General features: G+C 41.2%; 1 protein-coding gene and 1 non-coding gene across 8 annotated transcripts in view; both read left to right on the top strand.

Annotated features, from left to right (window-relative positions):
* Kn (EBF transcription factor knot) overlaps positions 1 to 6,410 on the top strand; it is a 115,598-nt gene extending 109,188 nt beyond the window's left edge. For 4 of the 7 annotated variants that reach the window (XR_011547718.1, XR_011547717.1, XR_011547714.1 and 1 more), the window contains 6 exons: positions 1,829 to 1,983; positions 2,068 to 2,194; positions 2,317 to 2,619; positions 2,844 to 3,098; positions 3,515 to 3,745; positions 4,403 to 6,410. Coding sequence is in view for 2 of the 7 variants with exons in the window: in XM_070674795.1 (XP_070530896.1) it covers positions 1,829 to 1,983; positions 2,068 to 2,194; positions 2,317 to 2,619; positions 2,844 to 3,098; positions 4,403 to 4,515 (953 nt within the window). In the remaining 5 variants the exon portion in view is untranslated. Of the gene's footprint in view, positions 1 to 1,828; positions 1,984 to 2,067; positions 2,195 to 2,316; positions 2,620 to 2,843; positions 3,099 to 3,514; positions 3,746 to 4,388 lie in introns of all 7 variants that reach the window. The other 3 variants (XR_011547716.1, XM_070674795.1, XM_070674796.1) reach the window with 3 other exon arrangements.
* Positions 6,411 to 8,044: 1,634 nt separating this feature from the next.
* Trnal-uaa (transfer RNA leucine (anticodon UAA)) lies at positions 8,045 to 8,128 on the top strand. The gene has a single exon. It is a non-coding gene; the product is annotated as a tRNA-Leu (tRNA).
* The last annotated feature ends 7,689 nt before the right edge of the window (positions 8,129 to 15,817 follow it).

The following is a 15,817-nucleotide window of genomic DNA, read 5'->3' as shown; positions in this document are numbered from 1 at the left end:
ATTGTCCATGAAATTTGAAACGGTTGCTTACGATCTATCTTGTTCAATATGCTGTTTTACAACGCGCTTTTGATTTGACAAAGCGTTACCGCTGGTTTATTTTATACTCACTTTGTGCCTCTTTCGTTATCACTCGTTACGCTCTTTAATTTTATTTTTTATACGAGAAAACAATTATCAATTTTATAAATGCTTTTTATTTGTTTTACGCAACGTATTATAAAATCTCGTTACGCAATTCAAAGTTTTATCATCGAAATTCAATGTAACTGTATCGATCGGCTCACTATTCCGCCGAACATTAGAGACATGGCTGCGCAACTTTGTTGTAATGATACTTGCTTACGCCGGAATAAAAAGCCGGTTTTTCTAGTAAATTTCTCGAGTCTTTACCACGGCGAACGAAGTTATCGCGCGATCTCGCAGTGATCAAAGAGAATCGGGCCGAACGTGTCGGAATACGGCTCTTCGACTTCGACGATAGTTCGGTGGCAAAAGAAGGGGCCGCGAGGGTTGGGAATAACACCCCTTACCATTCAGTGGTGCGGAGGATTTTATTTATTCCGGGTTGGTACGCTTGTTCCTTGGCCTCCTCTACTGAATCCCTCTTTCCAACCCTCCACCTCTCCCTTTTCTCTCAACCACCCTCGCGGCGGCCCGCTCCGCGCCGCTCGACAATTCTCTACCAGGATGGTTGCCAACACGGCCGGCTCTCTTTAACGACTTTCTCGTACATTGAACGCAATAAATACCGATGTCCCATTGAAGAATCCCCATTTGCGTAGGGACCACTTGCAACTCTTTAACGCTTCCGCTGTGGACGTCACTTGTTGACTTAATTTTTTTCCGATAAATAAAATTGTGTCTAACGCAATCTGTTTAATTATGCCATACACAGAACATTGCATTACGAAAATTGTATTATAAAATTTCTATTTAAAATATCTCGACTATATTTATCAAAGCAATTAGATTTGTTATTAACTTTAAGACGATTCATGAAGATACGCTAGCAACGAAATAATCTTTTGTCTTGGCGTTATCAAGAATATTCTTTAAATACATTTTGTAACAAACAACGCCGCGATCTTTCAAGCCGCTGAGATTTATCGATATGGCGGCGCATAAGCACTCGAAGTGGAAAGTGTTTGAGCATCACTGAGAGCAATATACCATGATGTCAGCCACTCTGCCGTGGCTCCGCTTCGCCCAGGGTCGGTGCCGGGGGTGGCTTGGCTTCGCCGGGGTACAAAATGATATCATTGGGTTATAAATTCCAAGCAGAGACACCGGCGGCCCGATCGCCCCCTCCCCCTTCCTTCTTGTTACAACCCTTCTCCGAGCCTTCCAACCCTCTTTCTCCTGCACGCACACCCTCTTCCTCTTTCCCTCGTCGTCTCATTCTCTTTCTGCCGTTCTTCTTCATAGTTTCTCTTTCATTTTCCGCCTTTTTTCCCACTTGTACAAGTCCCACGACCTCGAAAACTTGCACGCCGGGAAATATATCTGCCGCACAACACTTGGTCTCGGCCGAATAAACAGAATATTCAGATAATTTTCCATATCCTATTTCTTCCCTCTCGTCACTCGCGGGCGATTGTCGAGGTACTCCCCGCTTTCGTGTAATTTTCAACTTACAACTTCCACCTCGTTACTTTTAACTTCTTCGCTGTGGAAGGATTAACTTTTTAATGGTTTAAGATTCCGTAAGGTTACTTCCTCAAGCTAACAGAAAATTTTCCACCCCGTGCATTTAACGCAAATATAAATTTATTCTAATCAACGAAGCCGAATGTAAGAAATAATATTTTTTACGTTGTTTATTCAGGTTTATATCCGCCGCTACCTCTCCAAACGCCATGCATAAAGGCGATATCACCTAACGAGGGCTGGACGTCGGGTGGATCCACCGTCATAATCATCGGCGAAAATTTCTTCGACGGATTGCAAGTAGTTTTCGGATCGATGTTAGTCTGGAGCGAGGTCGGTAATTTACAGCATTACTGTTAATCTCTAACGATGATAAAATCGCGGTGAGCACAATAATGTTTGCTTATTTTATTACAGTTTATCACACCGCACGCAATTAAAGTGCAGGCACCGGCGCGACAAATACCCGGCGTGGTTGACGTCACGTTACATTACAAAAGCAAACAGTTCTGTAAAGGAGCGCCCGGTAGATTCGTCTATGTTTGTAAGTATGAATAAATATCGACAGATCTACGAGAATAATGGCAATCGAGAAATTATTATAATAAAGATTGTAACCGATCGATCACGTAGTAAGAAAAACTGAATCTTTTCTGACTTTTGCAGCGGTAAACGAGCCCACGATCGACTACGGCTTCCAAAGGTTACAGAAACTCGTTCCCCGGCACCCCGGTGACCCCGAAAAGCTTCCGAAGGAGATAGTATTAAAGAGGGCGGCGGATCTAGCGGAAGCCATTTACAGTATGCCCAAAGGCGGAAACATGGGGATCGCAGGAGCACCCAGAAGCCCGGGTTCGGTCCACGCACCCGCACCTCCTACGTCAAGTTCGGCAACAGCCTTTAATTCGTACACGGGACAACTTGCAGTAACGGTGCAGGAAAATGGCAGCGCGGCCAAATGGACAGACGGTGCGTGTACATTAGCTTCATTAACAATACTCTCTTACACTCTGTCTTTGTAGATATTATACATTTATCGTAAATAATTTAAAAAGTAAAATGCCTCGCAATCTCTTTTCCATAGAGACTTGTACCGATCAAGACGCAGATGTCCCTGAGTTAAATTTATTAGGCAACCACTCACGACTTGAAATACTGACGAGTTCGTCTGACGGGCAGGTTTCTATTTCTAGACGGTAGTTCCGTGACGACAGGAGCTGCTGCTGACGGAGGAGGCGGCGGCGGTGGCGGAAGCGGTGGTAGTGTCGGAACCAATGTTGGCGGTAGCGCCGACGCCTATAGACAGAGCAGCAGCGCAAGTCCACGTGGTGTCGTAACCGGCGGTGGTTATTGCGGTAGTTCAGCCAGCACACCACACAGTCATAGCACTAACGGAAGTTATTCTGTCGCCAATCCGTACACCGGCAGCCCGACCCTCTACACCTCGCGTAAGTCTTCGATTCTTTCTCTCTCGACTCCTGCGGACGATCCCATGTCTGCGTTGCAAAATTCCAGTTCTACCGGAACGAAATGTAATTTTTTACATTCAAAAACTTTTACAAATTCGTGTATTTGTAAAATCGTTCCAAACAACGACAGGATACATCATTTTGCGGCACGACGAACAGAGTATTATAAATAAAATTAATTTATATGTTAAAATCAACATTCATAAATGCCGTATGCTTTATGACTTTAAAGTTTTATTAAAAGAAAAAGTCTTTTTTTTTTTTACTACTCTAAACAAAGAAACCAAACACTCATATACGTTCACGTATCCAACACGCATGCCTTTCTTCTACTGAAAGTTACCTTTCAATGCACGGCACTTATGATTTTCCCTTATGTGGAATTTTCGTTTTAGCGCACGAACAATATGGCATATTCTATACATCCGGGGACGGGAGTGCATTCGCCCCCGTAGTACGACCACCGACCACCTCAGTCCCACCGCACTGGCCCACACAGCACCACCTCGCCACAGCCGCCCAGTAACCGTTAACCGTCCACCATCACCACCAACACCACCATCATCACCATCACCATCACCCTATGCACTGCGATTAAAGAGTTATGAGAGATGACATTTGAAAATGTACGTACACTTATTTATAACGCGAGAGTAATTTTAATTTAATTATCAAATTTAATTGCCAATCTTCGAATTAAATTGTAATATTTTTTTTGTATACTTTTATACCACAAAAATTTCTGTAATTAATTTAAAATATTACAAATATTACGGTAACAGTGCTTTTTTTTTGTAAATTTAAGGAATGTGTTATATAGAAAGTTAATTTTGTCGATATGTAGCATGATACGTGTACGTGTATATCACACAGCAATCAGAAAATGTTTGATCCTTTTCTGTACACATTGTTCTCTCAATTTCACGTTCGCGAAACTTTAACTTATGCTGTCCATTATACTACTGCATCTATTCGCACGGGTTATCAAAAAGTTCACGAATCCTTACCACCAACTACGTATTTTTAGTTTAAAAATTAATTTAAGCTTTAATTAAATAGAATTAAATCAGTTTTGTTTATTGGATAATTTATATGCAATAATTCTATCTAAAATAAGAATAATAATGTTTTTTTTAATTTTTTTATGGAATTATTTTTTTTTTAAATGAACTATTAATATAAAATTGCGATATATTTTTTATTTATTTCTCATTTATTAATTATCTCATAGCGTTTAAGCAATATCGCATACTAACGTATAACTGATAGTGGGCATGTTGCAGGACTAGGAGAGGTGGTTGGATCACCATTTAACATGAACCCGTTTATGTTGCCCACCTGCAATCAAGGATATTCAGCCGCTGCCAGTCCGCTGCTTTCGTCAAACGGCAAATAGTGCTACGAGATGTAAACTCCGACGAGAATGACGTGAACCGTGGCCTTCGCGGAGATATTATACGATCCAGCGAATTAGTATATGCAATCGCATCTGAATAATTGTTCAGATAACCACATAAACAATATCAGATAATTATCGCATTGGCGTACGTACACTACCTTCGTGAAATCCACAGACTCGTGGCTTGCTTTCAGATCTCTATCCGTTTTGCGGTGAAGAGGAAAAAGAGCTGCGTGCGACATCATCATTTTTGTCGGAGTTAAAATCGATAATTTCATAAGGAATCAGGCAAATCAATGCAAAAATTTAAGGCAACTATCTTGCAACGGTCACCAATGATCGCATTAGTTAAGAAACGATACATATCGAACAACGAGAAGGTGTTTTTCTATAAATCTAACAGCTCGGTTAAAAAAAATGGCTCGAATAATTATTAAAATAATATATTCAAAAACCCTTTTCTTTTTTTAATTTTATGACAGTGTCACTAATTTATAGTCAGTTAAATTCTTGTATAAATATAATATTTTCGATCAATTTTTGACATTTTCTGTTGATAGAAAATATGATTAATATAACATGTAACATTTTCAGGTTATACCACATCTTTTTAATCTCCTGTGTAATTGGATTAATTATGATCTATCAATGTATACATTATTTCGAAAGTAATTACGACGAAAAATATTTTGTTATTTATTAATATAATAATCAAACGCTTGCTACATTTGTATTGATATTGTTAAAGCAATATTCATCACAGAGTACTTCAAGTCTGCATTTCAGACGAAATAAAAACTTGACGAATCGCGAGCCAATCGTACGAACGGTACGAGAAATATAAAATGGTATCAAATATTTTATATCATTCAAAGTACAGAGGCTGATGAAGATCGAAAGAAATTGACACCACTCGACGGACATATCGCTTATTAATGAATAACAGATACCATAGTTTTAGAGAGCATTTTCGACTTCGAAATTTTAACTTCCTACCCCTACAATTTATGATTAACCAATATCGCCTAGTTAGCGTAACGTGTAACGTAATTTGTAAAATATCTGTAAATATTGTTGCGATGTACAAAAAGAAAACTATTTCCGAAAATCCAACGAAACATTGATCGCTCTAGAGCGAAGATTATTATACATAGGTGTAAATATAATGTAGAGTGTACGTAGAGCATCCGTATAATTGCGTCGGCGCCATCCAATTTTTTAACGTAATCTCAAGCGTATAAGGAATGCACGAGTTTACGTCCCCGTGTTCACTTCGTGGACGAAAAATTGAATTTGTTGCAATCCGTTCCATTCCTCGCTTTAAAGCGTAATCTAGATAAATGACCAGTATCTGGCAGTGAAATCAGGCCAAAAACGTTAAAAAGTTGGATCGAACGCGAACTGTATAAAACTTATATAGTTGATTTGGATCGTTTGATAAGCCGGCCCGAAACAAATCTCATACAACACACGAAAGTATACGAAGTATATACCGGATTGAAATTCCCAGTTAGTCCAGAACTTTTGCAGCAGTTTTACGAGCGTAGATCGTATCGTTTGTCAAACACACAAATACCGTTAAAAGTTATTATTATGAAGAGTTCCTTTTTGCATATCGAGAGACTTGGTATGTACCTTTCTTCTAGGAAGTGCATTCTTCGTCCCGGAGCCGAGCGCTCTGTGATCTTGTGATGTTGATTATATATAAAATATATATATGTATATTGATTGTACCTTGGTTCAATCACGTCACGTCATCTTTTACGAGACGCGTTGTTCTTGTACGCACGCGAAGACACGATACGCACATTCGCGCGTATAAACACTCGTCGGTGTATATTGAAATAAATTAAACTTACTTTTTGAAAATTAAAAATCTTGATGATAGAAAAGTTCGTGGGTTACACATTCTTTACCTACATGACTTTTAATTGTAGGAACATCTCTGCGTTACCAGCGTAAGTATTTCACTCTTCGTTAACGTTTTCTGATGATTATTATAAATAATTATTAAAACTTTTCTTTTTGTTTTCGATGTACATCATACTTCAGGAATTATTCGACTTATCCTAAGATTAAATCTGATAACGAGTGAATGGACATGGTTTTGCATAATTCGTTGATATGCGAACTCAGCTGGGAACCTATTTGTCCCGAGAGAAAGAGCGAGGAAACAGGCTGGGATTAACAAATAGCGAAACAGGATCTGAAGGGCCACTCCAGAGCGATTAGTTCACATGGTGTCCCATTACATCCTACCGCCAAACGCCTGGCGTGTATGATGCACGTATTGTAAGGCTGTTTGCGTTATTAGATTTAGATTGGCTGGCACGTGGCAAGGGTGGCGCGTGCTGCATTGCAAACGTTACAACGTGGGTACAATACAAAATCGTTTTTCTTCAAATACTGGTTTCTTTGGCTTCCCATAGAGGGGTATCGATTTTCACTTGCCCACGGCTGACACGCTGTTACAATAACGCGCTAATTTCTCTGGTGAATTATTTATCAAAAATAAAAAAAAGAAAGAGAGAAAGTAATTTAATATCATTGAAATGTTAAAAAGATTATTGAAAAATTTATTATTTGGAAGATTATATTAATACTAAGAATATTAAAATTGTTAAAAAGGCTTGTGCCTACATGCCTTGCAGTTCTTGTACTACACATCACATGAGTACCTTCTTAGTCTGCATGTAAGTATGTTGCTGACACAAGTAGAGATTCAAGAAATAAAAATTAAATATTGTCGTGACGTACTTATTCGCATAAAATGACTGAGGTCTTTTTCTTTTAGCTCAGTTCAATTATTTTATATTTCTCTACTTTAGTCTTTTTTAGTTCCTGCCATTACCATTAATATGTTATCGAGGCTGAGCTCGAGTTGCGTGTCAAAGGGGATGAACATTCGGGCAGGCTGGGATAAGAGCAATCCCGTGATCCACCCTTGACAGTTCGTCGCGATAAGATCTGCTTGTGCGTAGAGTCGCTCCTCCGTTCTATTCGTATTCTGTTTGCTTTCTGGATCCTACGACTACGCAAGCCCTATTGTACTTTCAGCGATGTGAAAGAATAATACCATCTGCTTATTACCGGTAATCTTTCTTCAATGGTATCGAATTTCCATGATCTTGTCGGAATAGTGAATCTCATCACAAACGATCCGAAATGCATTATGTACTTGTGAAAATAAGGTCTACAAAAACGATTTAAATATTTAATTTTGCAAAAATTAATTCAAGAAACTATTAAAAGGTATATTTAAAAAATTAATGAATAATATTCATGAATAAATCTTATTTTATTATTTTCTGTGGAGTATAGAATTTTAATAATGTATTATACATTTGAGATAAAAAAATGTAATGTAATATAGTTTAAAAATGTGTAATGAAACATGTGGGTTTTAATTATACAATTATCCTTTGTAGAGGAATTAGAAATAATGTGGTATAAATAACTTGATATAACGTTCAATAAATGTCAAACATCAGTATAAAAGCAATTTGAAAATACTCTCCGACAGAAAGCTAGGTTGGCCGAGCGGTCTAAGGCGCCAGACTTAAGTTCTGGTTCCCGTCTGGGAGCGTGGGTTCGAACCCCACACCTGGCATACATTTTTTTTATCATAAACTTGTTATATGTATATTTTTTTAATTATAACATATATCATTCTAATAAATTTGTCAAATTGTGTAACACGCGTTGCATAATTAATAAAATGTATGTAACGCATGTTACTAAAATTATCGATTTTAAAGATTTAAAAGAAAAATTAATTTCTTTTGTAGAATATAATATTTTCTATATACTTCTTTAACACTTTCTAATTTACATGAATATCTTTATAATTAAAGAACATAAATTATTGCTATTATATTGATGCTTATTGTTAAGCTTCATCGACTTTAGATAAATTATCGGTAGAACCTTGTAAAAAGGATTAAAAAAAAATGTTAATTATACATTTTAACATTTTTTTAATGTTAATAAAAGTTGCAAGATTAATTCAATGTTTTAAATAAGATGTGTCATTTTTATTACAATATCAATATCAGTTACAAGTAAGTCGGCAACACAGACATCCTCTATTTTACCTTATTATTCATTGATATTTCAGAGATTATTTGTAGATAAAAATTTCGAAGGCTTTCAACCTCTACAAGTAGTTAAACATCATAATGCTAGATGTCAGATGCTTGTATTTGTAATTAAAACATGTGCACTTTTTAATTATATTCATACAATCTTAAAATGGTTATCTATTAATTCTTTTGTAATCTTTTACTCAGTGGGAACAAAAAACAACTCGATTGAAGTGATGATTCAAAGAATTTAAAGAGACAAAAGATTATTTAGCTATGCATTTACTTACTACAAATGTTAATACACATAATTATCCTGCAGAATAATTCATTACCATTAATAATTAATGTACACTTTGCGCTATATTGCGAATTCAGAGAAGGATAATTTAAATATAAAACAGCGAGACGTATTCGCGCGCTTAAAAGAAATTAATTCATTAAATAAAAACTGTTTGCACTTTTCAATTCGTAATTTGATTACTAAATATTTCTTTTAATTCTCGATTATCATTACTACAATATTAACTACGTGATATGCTTCATTGCATGTACTTACCATCGTATTTCAAATGAAACAAAGATTACTTTATCGCTAACTTTATTTAAAGTGACATAAACGTGTTATATCCTTACAGCTTGCGACCCGGCAAGGATCTTCTATCAGCACAACGGTGGCGACCACGGGAACGTCTTAATAACATTTCCACCTTATCCAGCGATCAAGTTTTGTAAAGATCATTAAACGAGGCAACGTGATGCGGCCGTCGTAAAAGCGGCAGGCCGGAGTTTTCGCATCTCTTTACAACGGCCTCGCGTGTCAAGTGTGATGCTGCGACGCAGCGAAACGAACAGGGCGAAGACGATGCGCGAGGCACCGGCCGTAAAGAGGCAGCGCGCTCTTACATTAAAAAAAATGACGAAGCCCTGGAATAATATTGAAACAACGCTGCGTGCCGATCGTAAAATCGGCATGCGTAATACGGCAAAGAATTGCCTGCGAGGGTCCGGGTCAATAGTTATCGCGCGTTTTCGGGATAGACGACGGTGAGTGTCAACGAAGAAGGCGAGGGTCGTACGCCGTAAATGCACCTGATGTAAATGATAAATCCATGTCCCTGGAATCCGCGAGCTCGATTTTTAGGATCCGCACTAATAACGAACGGGGACAGAGCAGCACGAATCTGGCCGGCGCTTTAATCGGAGACGGAGCGTCGGTTTTCGGCGGAAAGTAGACGCGTAGGTGTGTAACGGTGTACGCGATGTGTGTTCGCACACGAAATCTTGTAGGTGAGCTCTCCGTCCTACCGCTATTGCGACGGAATATTTCGGGCTAAGTTCTGGAGGTCAGGGGGATACGGTATAATTATGTCGAGCCACTTACGCGATCTCTTCTTCGGCTACCTTGAATCGAAAATCGATTATTTTCGCGGCCTCTTAATCTTCTCCGAATTCTGCTTGAAAGTCTTTCGAAAGCGCGTAGAAGAAGAAAAGGGAATTGTTACTTTTAAATAGAATTTATCTCCGTTTTTATTAGCTTTGATAGTTGTCCGTAAAAAAAAAGAAATAGAATTTATATATTAAGGAAAAAAAAAATTATTTTTGACGCTTGCTCGAACAGGAACTTTACAACATCGATTCAGGAGCTCGAAAGTAACGATTGATTTAAGAATTGCAAAGAAATGCTTGGTTTTTCTGCTTTGAGGGAAGACGCAGCTCGCCGAGAGTGCTAAAAAATATATAAGTATCTCAACTCGGCGTTGCGAGAACTCCGTGCGAGAAGGACAACGGCTAGTCGACTCTATCGACTGTCTCACTCTATTTACGCGGTTGTCTCTTTCTCTCTAAGGACCGAATTCGCTAACGGCAATTTCAGTCTAATTGCGGAGGCTCGGGCGTGAGGACGCGTCGCTAATCGCTCCGCAATTACGCGTATTTTCGACCGCGAATAGGAAGTTCTCGCATCCGAGTAAGCGTCGACGTCGTCGACTCGGGAGCGGACAATCATTTTCTGTACTTCTCTGTCATTCCACTCGTCGTTCTGTGCTCCGTTTCATGCTTCGAAAAAGTGCTCCGGAACGACGAGGTTACGTAGCGCCAGCGCGCAACGGAGCGTCCGGCGTGAATTGCGTCACGTATTAATCGGGCATTTTCGATATCCGGCTCCCATTAAAATTTTCTTCGGCAGGTTCCGGTAATCGTCACGGTTAGAGAGAGAGATCCGAACCTCGCCTGTCTTCTTCGTCGCGGCCCGCGGATTCTCATCCAGTTTCGTACCAGTGACTTTTGAAGGAACTTCGGAAAGACAAAGTGTGCGTGGAACATTTAATCTGGATCGCAGTGTTCGTCGTATCGCGGCTCGTCTCATTCGCCGCTTGGTGCAAATTCACGGCATCGTTCATCCCGGCGACGAAAATTAATCGGAAGAATCGGACGAGTGACACTTGGCTTTACATCGTGGTCTATTCTTGTGCCGAGGACGACTCGAGGGAAGACTCGGCGCGGTGGAAGCAACGCTACGAACATCGAGAGTGCAAATTTAAACAACGGATTATCGCGCTTCTTAATTTTAATCCGTAAAAAATCGCCGCGATAATCCACCGTCATCCTTTCGGTCGTTCGTTCGTCTTTCGAGTGTGTGTTATCGGTGACAGTGATTATAAAAAAAGCAGAGCAGTGGATTATAGTGCCGAGTAGAGAGATTTGAAGTACTGCGAGACGTCAGGATAATCCAGGATACTGCCACTGAAGGAAAGAAGGAAGGAAGGAAGGAAGGAAGGAAGGAAGGATGGACGGACGAACGGACAGACAGACGGAAAATAACTTAACCTAACCGGAACATATAAATGTAAGTAAACCGACAACACGTCTTTAATCGTAGATTATTAAATTGTATAACATCCTAAAAAAATTAATTAAATTAATATCCCCGAATGTAACAACGCACGCGAATTAAGATCTCCCGAAGAAAAACAGCGCGCGCTTGGGTTTTTCTTTTCTAGCCTTTGTAAAATAAATCGTTCCATCGATATAGCATTCGTATGACGTAATAAAAATATCGCTGTATTTACGAATCGGAATAAGGCGTTACGCAGTCTGTTCCCGCGAATCGTGAACTGTTACGTGTGCCGGTACGAGAATTGCGCGTGAGTACGGGTTTACCGACGACGGCATTCCGATAATAATTCACAATACGGAGAAACCTCCACTTCACGCGCGCGCGAATAACAGGTAATGACGTACTTAACGAGCACGGTATAGATTACGCTCAGGCGTATACGACGTAGTGGGGTTCAGGGTTCGAGGTTCAAGTGACCGTGCACACGTTTCACGTGTGTCGCCGAGGCGCGGGCTCGTACGTGAATTCCGAATACTTCACGCACGTGTCTAATAGTACGTTCAAACACAACGGTAAATTAGCGCCGGCATAGCTCCCATCCCGAAGGGCGAATTCCCACATTAATCCTACGACGTTTGCTAGCTTGGAAAAGATCAGAAAATAGCTCCTAAAGTCGCTTTAACGGCGCGCGAATCCGAAACCGTGCCGTTTAAAGTCGATTAAAATTTTAATTGTCCCGCCGTCGCGATCGCGATAAGATCCGCGACGGAATTTATAACGCGTACTCTCGAAAGCGCGGTGCTTTCTCTTATGGGAAAAGCTGCGTTTTAAGAACCGAGGTATTTCTCGGCGCGGCTTGAGTCGCGACGTGTACTTATCATCGGCGCGAGCAGTAAGAAATTATTCCGACGACGTTACGGCGGATTGAAATTGTTTGAAGATCGCGCATTCGAACCGCTCTCCACGTTTCTCTCCGTAGACTCGAGCTATAAAATAATACTAGAACGACCGAGCGAGAGACTCGCGTCCGCAACGTGCACGCGCGTGGGAAGACGGCGTCGCGCAGGTAGAACGGTCGAATTGGCGCGTACGGGACACGTCGATCTGAGACGAGATCTCGCGGGCTTCGGCGCATACGGCCCGACGTACCACGCCGGCCGTAGCCTATTAATACCACCGTCAGTACGTTACCGTCACATAAATACGATTGCCGATTGGAAAAATGACACGTCGCCGCGAGCTTGACGCGAATCGTTAAATCAATTTCCCATTTTTCCACCAGCGAGCGTGAAAATTCATCGGCGCAAATAGAGCGCATTTGTCACGGTCATTGAGAAACAAATCGTTCCGTTCCATCAATATCGGCGAAACCGTTCGCCGCCGCAGCCCCGGTCGAAATGTTCACTGAACAATTCCCATCAGGACCGCTTGACAGATCGCGATACGAGATAACACGTTCAATTGCATTGTAACTCGTGCCCCCTTGTTTATATCCCTCGGTGTCGGGTACGTGTACCGTATGCGTGCACGTCGGCGCGAACATTACATAATACACTACTCGAAGTCGGACTGTAAGTGAATTGTAACAGCAACCGCGGTCGCGAGCGATGTCCTCTAAGTGGAAAGAAATGCACGATCGTCGCGGCGAGTTTTTATCATCGCGATCGTCTTGCAAACATAACACCGTAGGCCGTGTTTCTCGACGCGGGCGAACGGCAAGAGCCCCATGTGGGTTTCGCGCGAAAACATGCGAAATAATTGGGCCCTAAGACCGATTCGGCGGAACGCGCGAAGACATATGTGACATCATCGCTGTTTTTTTGTTTTTTTTTTCTTTTTTTTCCCCTCTTTCGGCCGCACGCAAAACTTTATGGAGCCTCGCGTGCACACGCGGGTTACCGAACGACATTTCAATTCCTAACACCCCCGGGGTCGCCTTTCAAATTCTTTTCGACAATTCGAGTACATTATCCGGACTTATAATACCTAATTTGCATCTTTTTATGCGCCGCAAATTTAACGCGCGTTTAATTTCAATCGAATGTCAGCTTTCGAAACTCCGAGCGTACGCGTATAAATATCAAGATTAAGAAGGCAAAAATGTTGGCGCGTATCGCGAGGCAAGACGGTGGCGCCATTGGGCAGCGATAAAGTTTTAAGATGCGGAAATAAAAAAAAAAAATACGGGCCGCCCTTATAAGGCAGGATCTCCACACACGCGCGTATTACAAGACGGCCGAGTGTCGCGCGGATAATTTATGACGCGGGACAAATTATGCCTCGCCGAACCGGTAAGGAATTTGTGCGTGGCCTAAGATATCAGTTCCTTACAACGGGTGTTAATTGAAGCTAGCGCTACTAAACGATTATAAATATTCCTCTATTATTACAATCCGTCGGGTGCCCATTTGTAGCGCGTGCGAATTAGAGAACGAAACGAGTAGAAAACTGTGAACGAAGTCTCTCAAGGCAGTTTTGTTTCGAGAAGTGAGGCCGTTGCTTGGCCGTGCTTGAATATTTTAAGTGTCTCGAGCAATGCGCTCGACCGTGCGGTCTGTAATTTCATTACTCCGTTTAATGAACGTTAAATGATTAAACCGCTAAAATACGTTCTCGCGGATATTCGCGCGATCCGCCCGCGGCGATATTCGGCTATCGCCGTAACAAATTTCAGGCGTTCTCTCGCCGCGGAAACTGGCCAACAGGCGCGATCATTCATTTTTCCTCCTCTGCCTGCAATATCTCTTCCTTCTTGAATAATGTGCATATCTTAACACTGAGGTTTATTGCGGGTAGAGCCATTACCGCTGTCATTGCGTGCTCGCGTACCGCAAGCCTGAAAAGAGTGTCTTTATTAAACACGTCGCACGAGAAATAGCGTCTACACGCGGCAGTTCTATACGCCGTGCTAATATTATGAATAATAATCCAGTAAATTGCATTTTACGGCTGAATCTTTGCTAAATCCCTCCGCGGAATACTTTTCTTTTCAATTGCCGATATTACTAATACGTCCGAGATCGGAGTACTTAAATTCATTATGCATTCGCGAAAGTATTTATTCACCCTCCATATAAAGCGCCTCTTTATATGTAACGTTTCGTATTTATCACCGCCAGTGATAAGATATATACATACGTTCAAGCTGCTTTAAGATACTTTAAGCTACTTTAAACCGCGCTTCAAATTGTCTTGGTAATCAAAGCGAGGGGGGGAAAAACGAAATCTCCCAGGGAGAGAGCGAAATATCTACGCGCATACGATCCGTTCTCTTCCTTCGTCGCCTCTGCCCGCGGAGATCCGCTCGGCTCCGTCGGTTCCACTTCGTTCCAATGATTTGTAATTACTGCCGCTAATATGATACACGCCGGCAGTAGCTCTCATCTGAAACGGCGAGCCAATTATAACGCGAGACAAAGGGCCCGCAAATCGGCCGGGTCCGAGCTCGCTCGTGCGGACGAGTCCGTCACGTTCCCACACGGGAACTTTATGATCTTTCACGGCGCCACGGGTTAATAGTTCGAGTCTCCTGCTCCTCACTTTTGCTAGCACCGCGGTATTTATTTTCCATTTTAATAGATTCTCCCGATTCGTCATTTTGCGTTGGCGATCCTACCGATCGCTACTGTCCCCGCTGGTACGAACGCCGACGCGTAAAGATTGATGAACTTCAGTGAAAGCCTCTCTTTTTTTTCTCTCTTTCTCTCTCTCTTCTTCGGATTGAGCTGCCGCGAGTTCCAAAAGACCCGCAAGGGCCACGTCTTGAACGCGGACTCCTACGGCTCCGATCTCGTTTTCGTAAATCGTCGGGAAGGAAACGAAAAACAAAGTCGACGTATCGCACCGTATCACCGTTTGCTGTCGTATTTGCCAAATCGTGCAACGCGGTAATTGGATGTGCGCGAGAGCGAATATAAATAATTAAAAATAAATCTACATATTTTAACTGCGGCACGTCGCTGTGAGATTGCCTACATTTTAATATATGTCGCTATTAAATTTGATATTTAATATTGAAAGTTTAAAGTCATGTTCGTACGTTCTCGGACACGCACGTAAAAGTATCTCTCGGTTAAAATATTATTTAAAAAGTGAATTAACGCGATTTATTATTTGAGTCTTAAAATTAACTTCCATCTCTGACTTTCTTGTTGAAAACGGGAAAGGTGCGAGCTCTGCTTAGCGCAAATTATTAAGTAAAATCTCATACCCGAGTTATGTAAATGACGGAAGTATCCAGCTTAATACAGCGGCGAGCAGAGAAAGATGGATTCCTCGGGTTCTTTTTTACCACGTGCCGCGGAACTTAGTCAACTTAGTATAATTTTCACGGAAGATCAACGTTAGGTGCTAACTGACGTTCCAACAAGATCGACAC

Source organism: Cardiocondyla obscurior, linkage group LG02, assembly GCF_019399895.1.
Source record: "Cardiocondyla obscurior isolate alpha-2009 linkage group LG02, Cobs3.1, whole genome shotgun sequence".
NCBI lineage: Eukaryota > Metazoa > Arthropoda > Insecta > Hymenoptera > Formicidae > Cardiocondyla > Cardiocondyla obscurior.
Note: the sequence above shows the minus strand (reverse complement) of the source record. Positions and strands in the feature narration are given on the sequence as shown.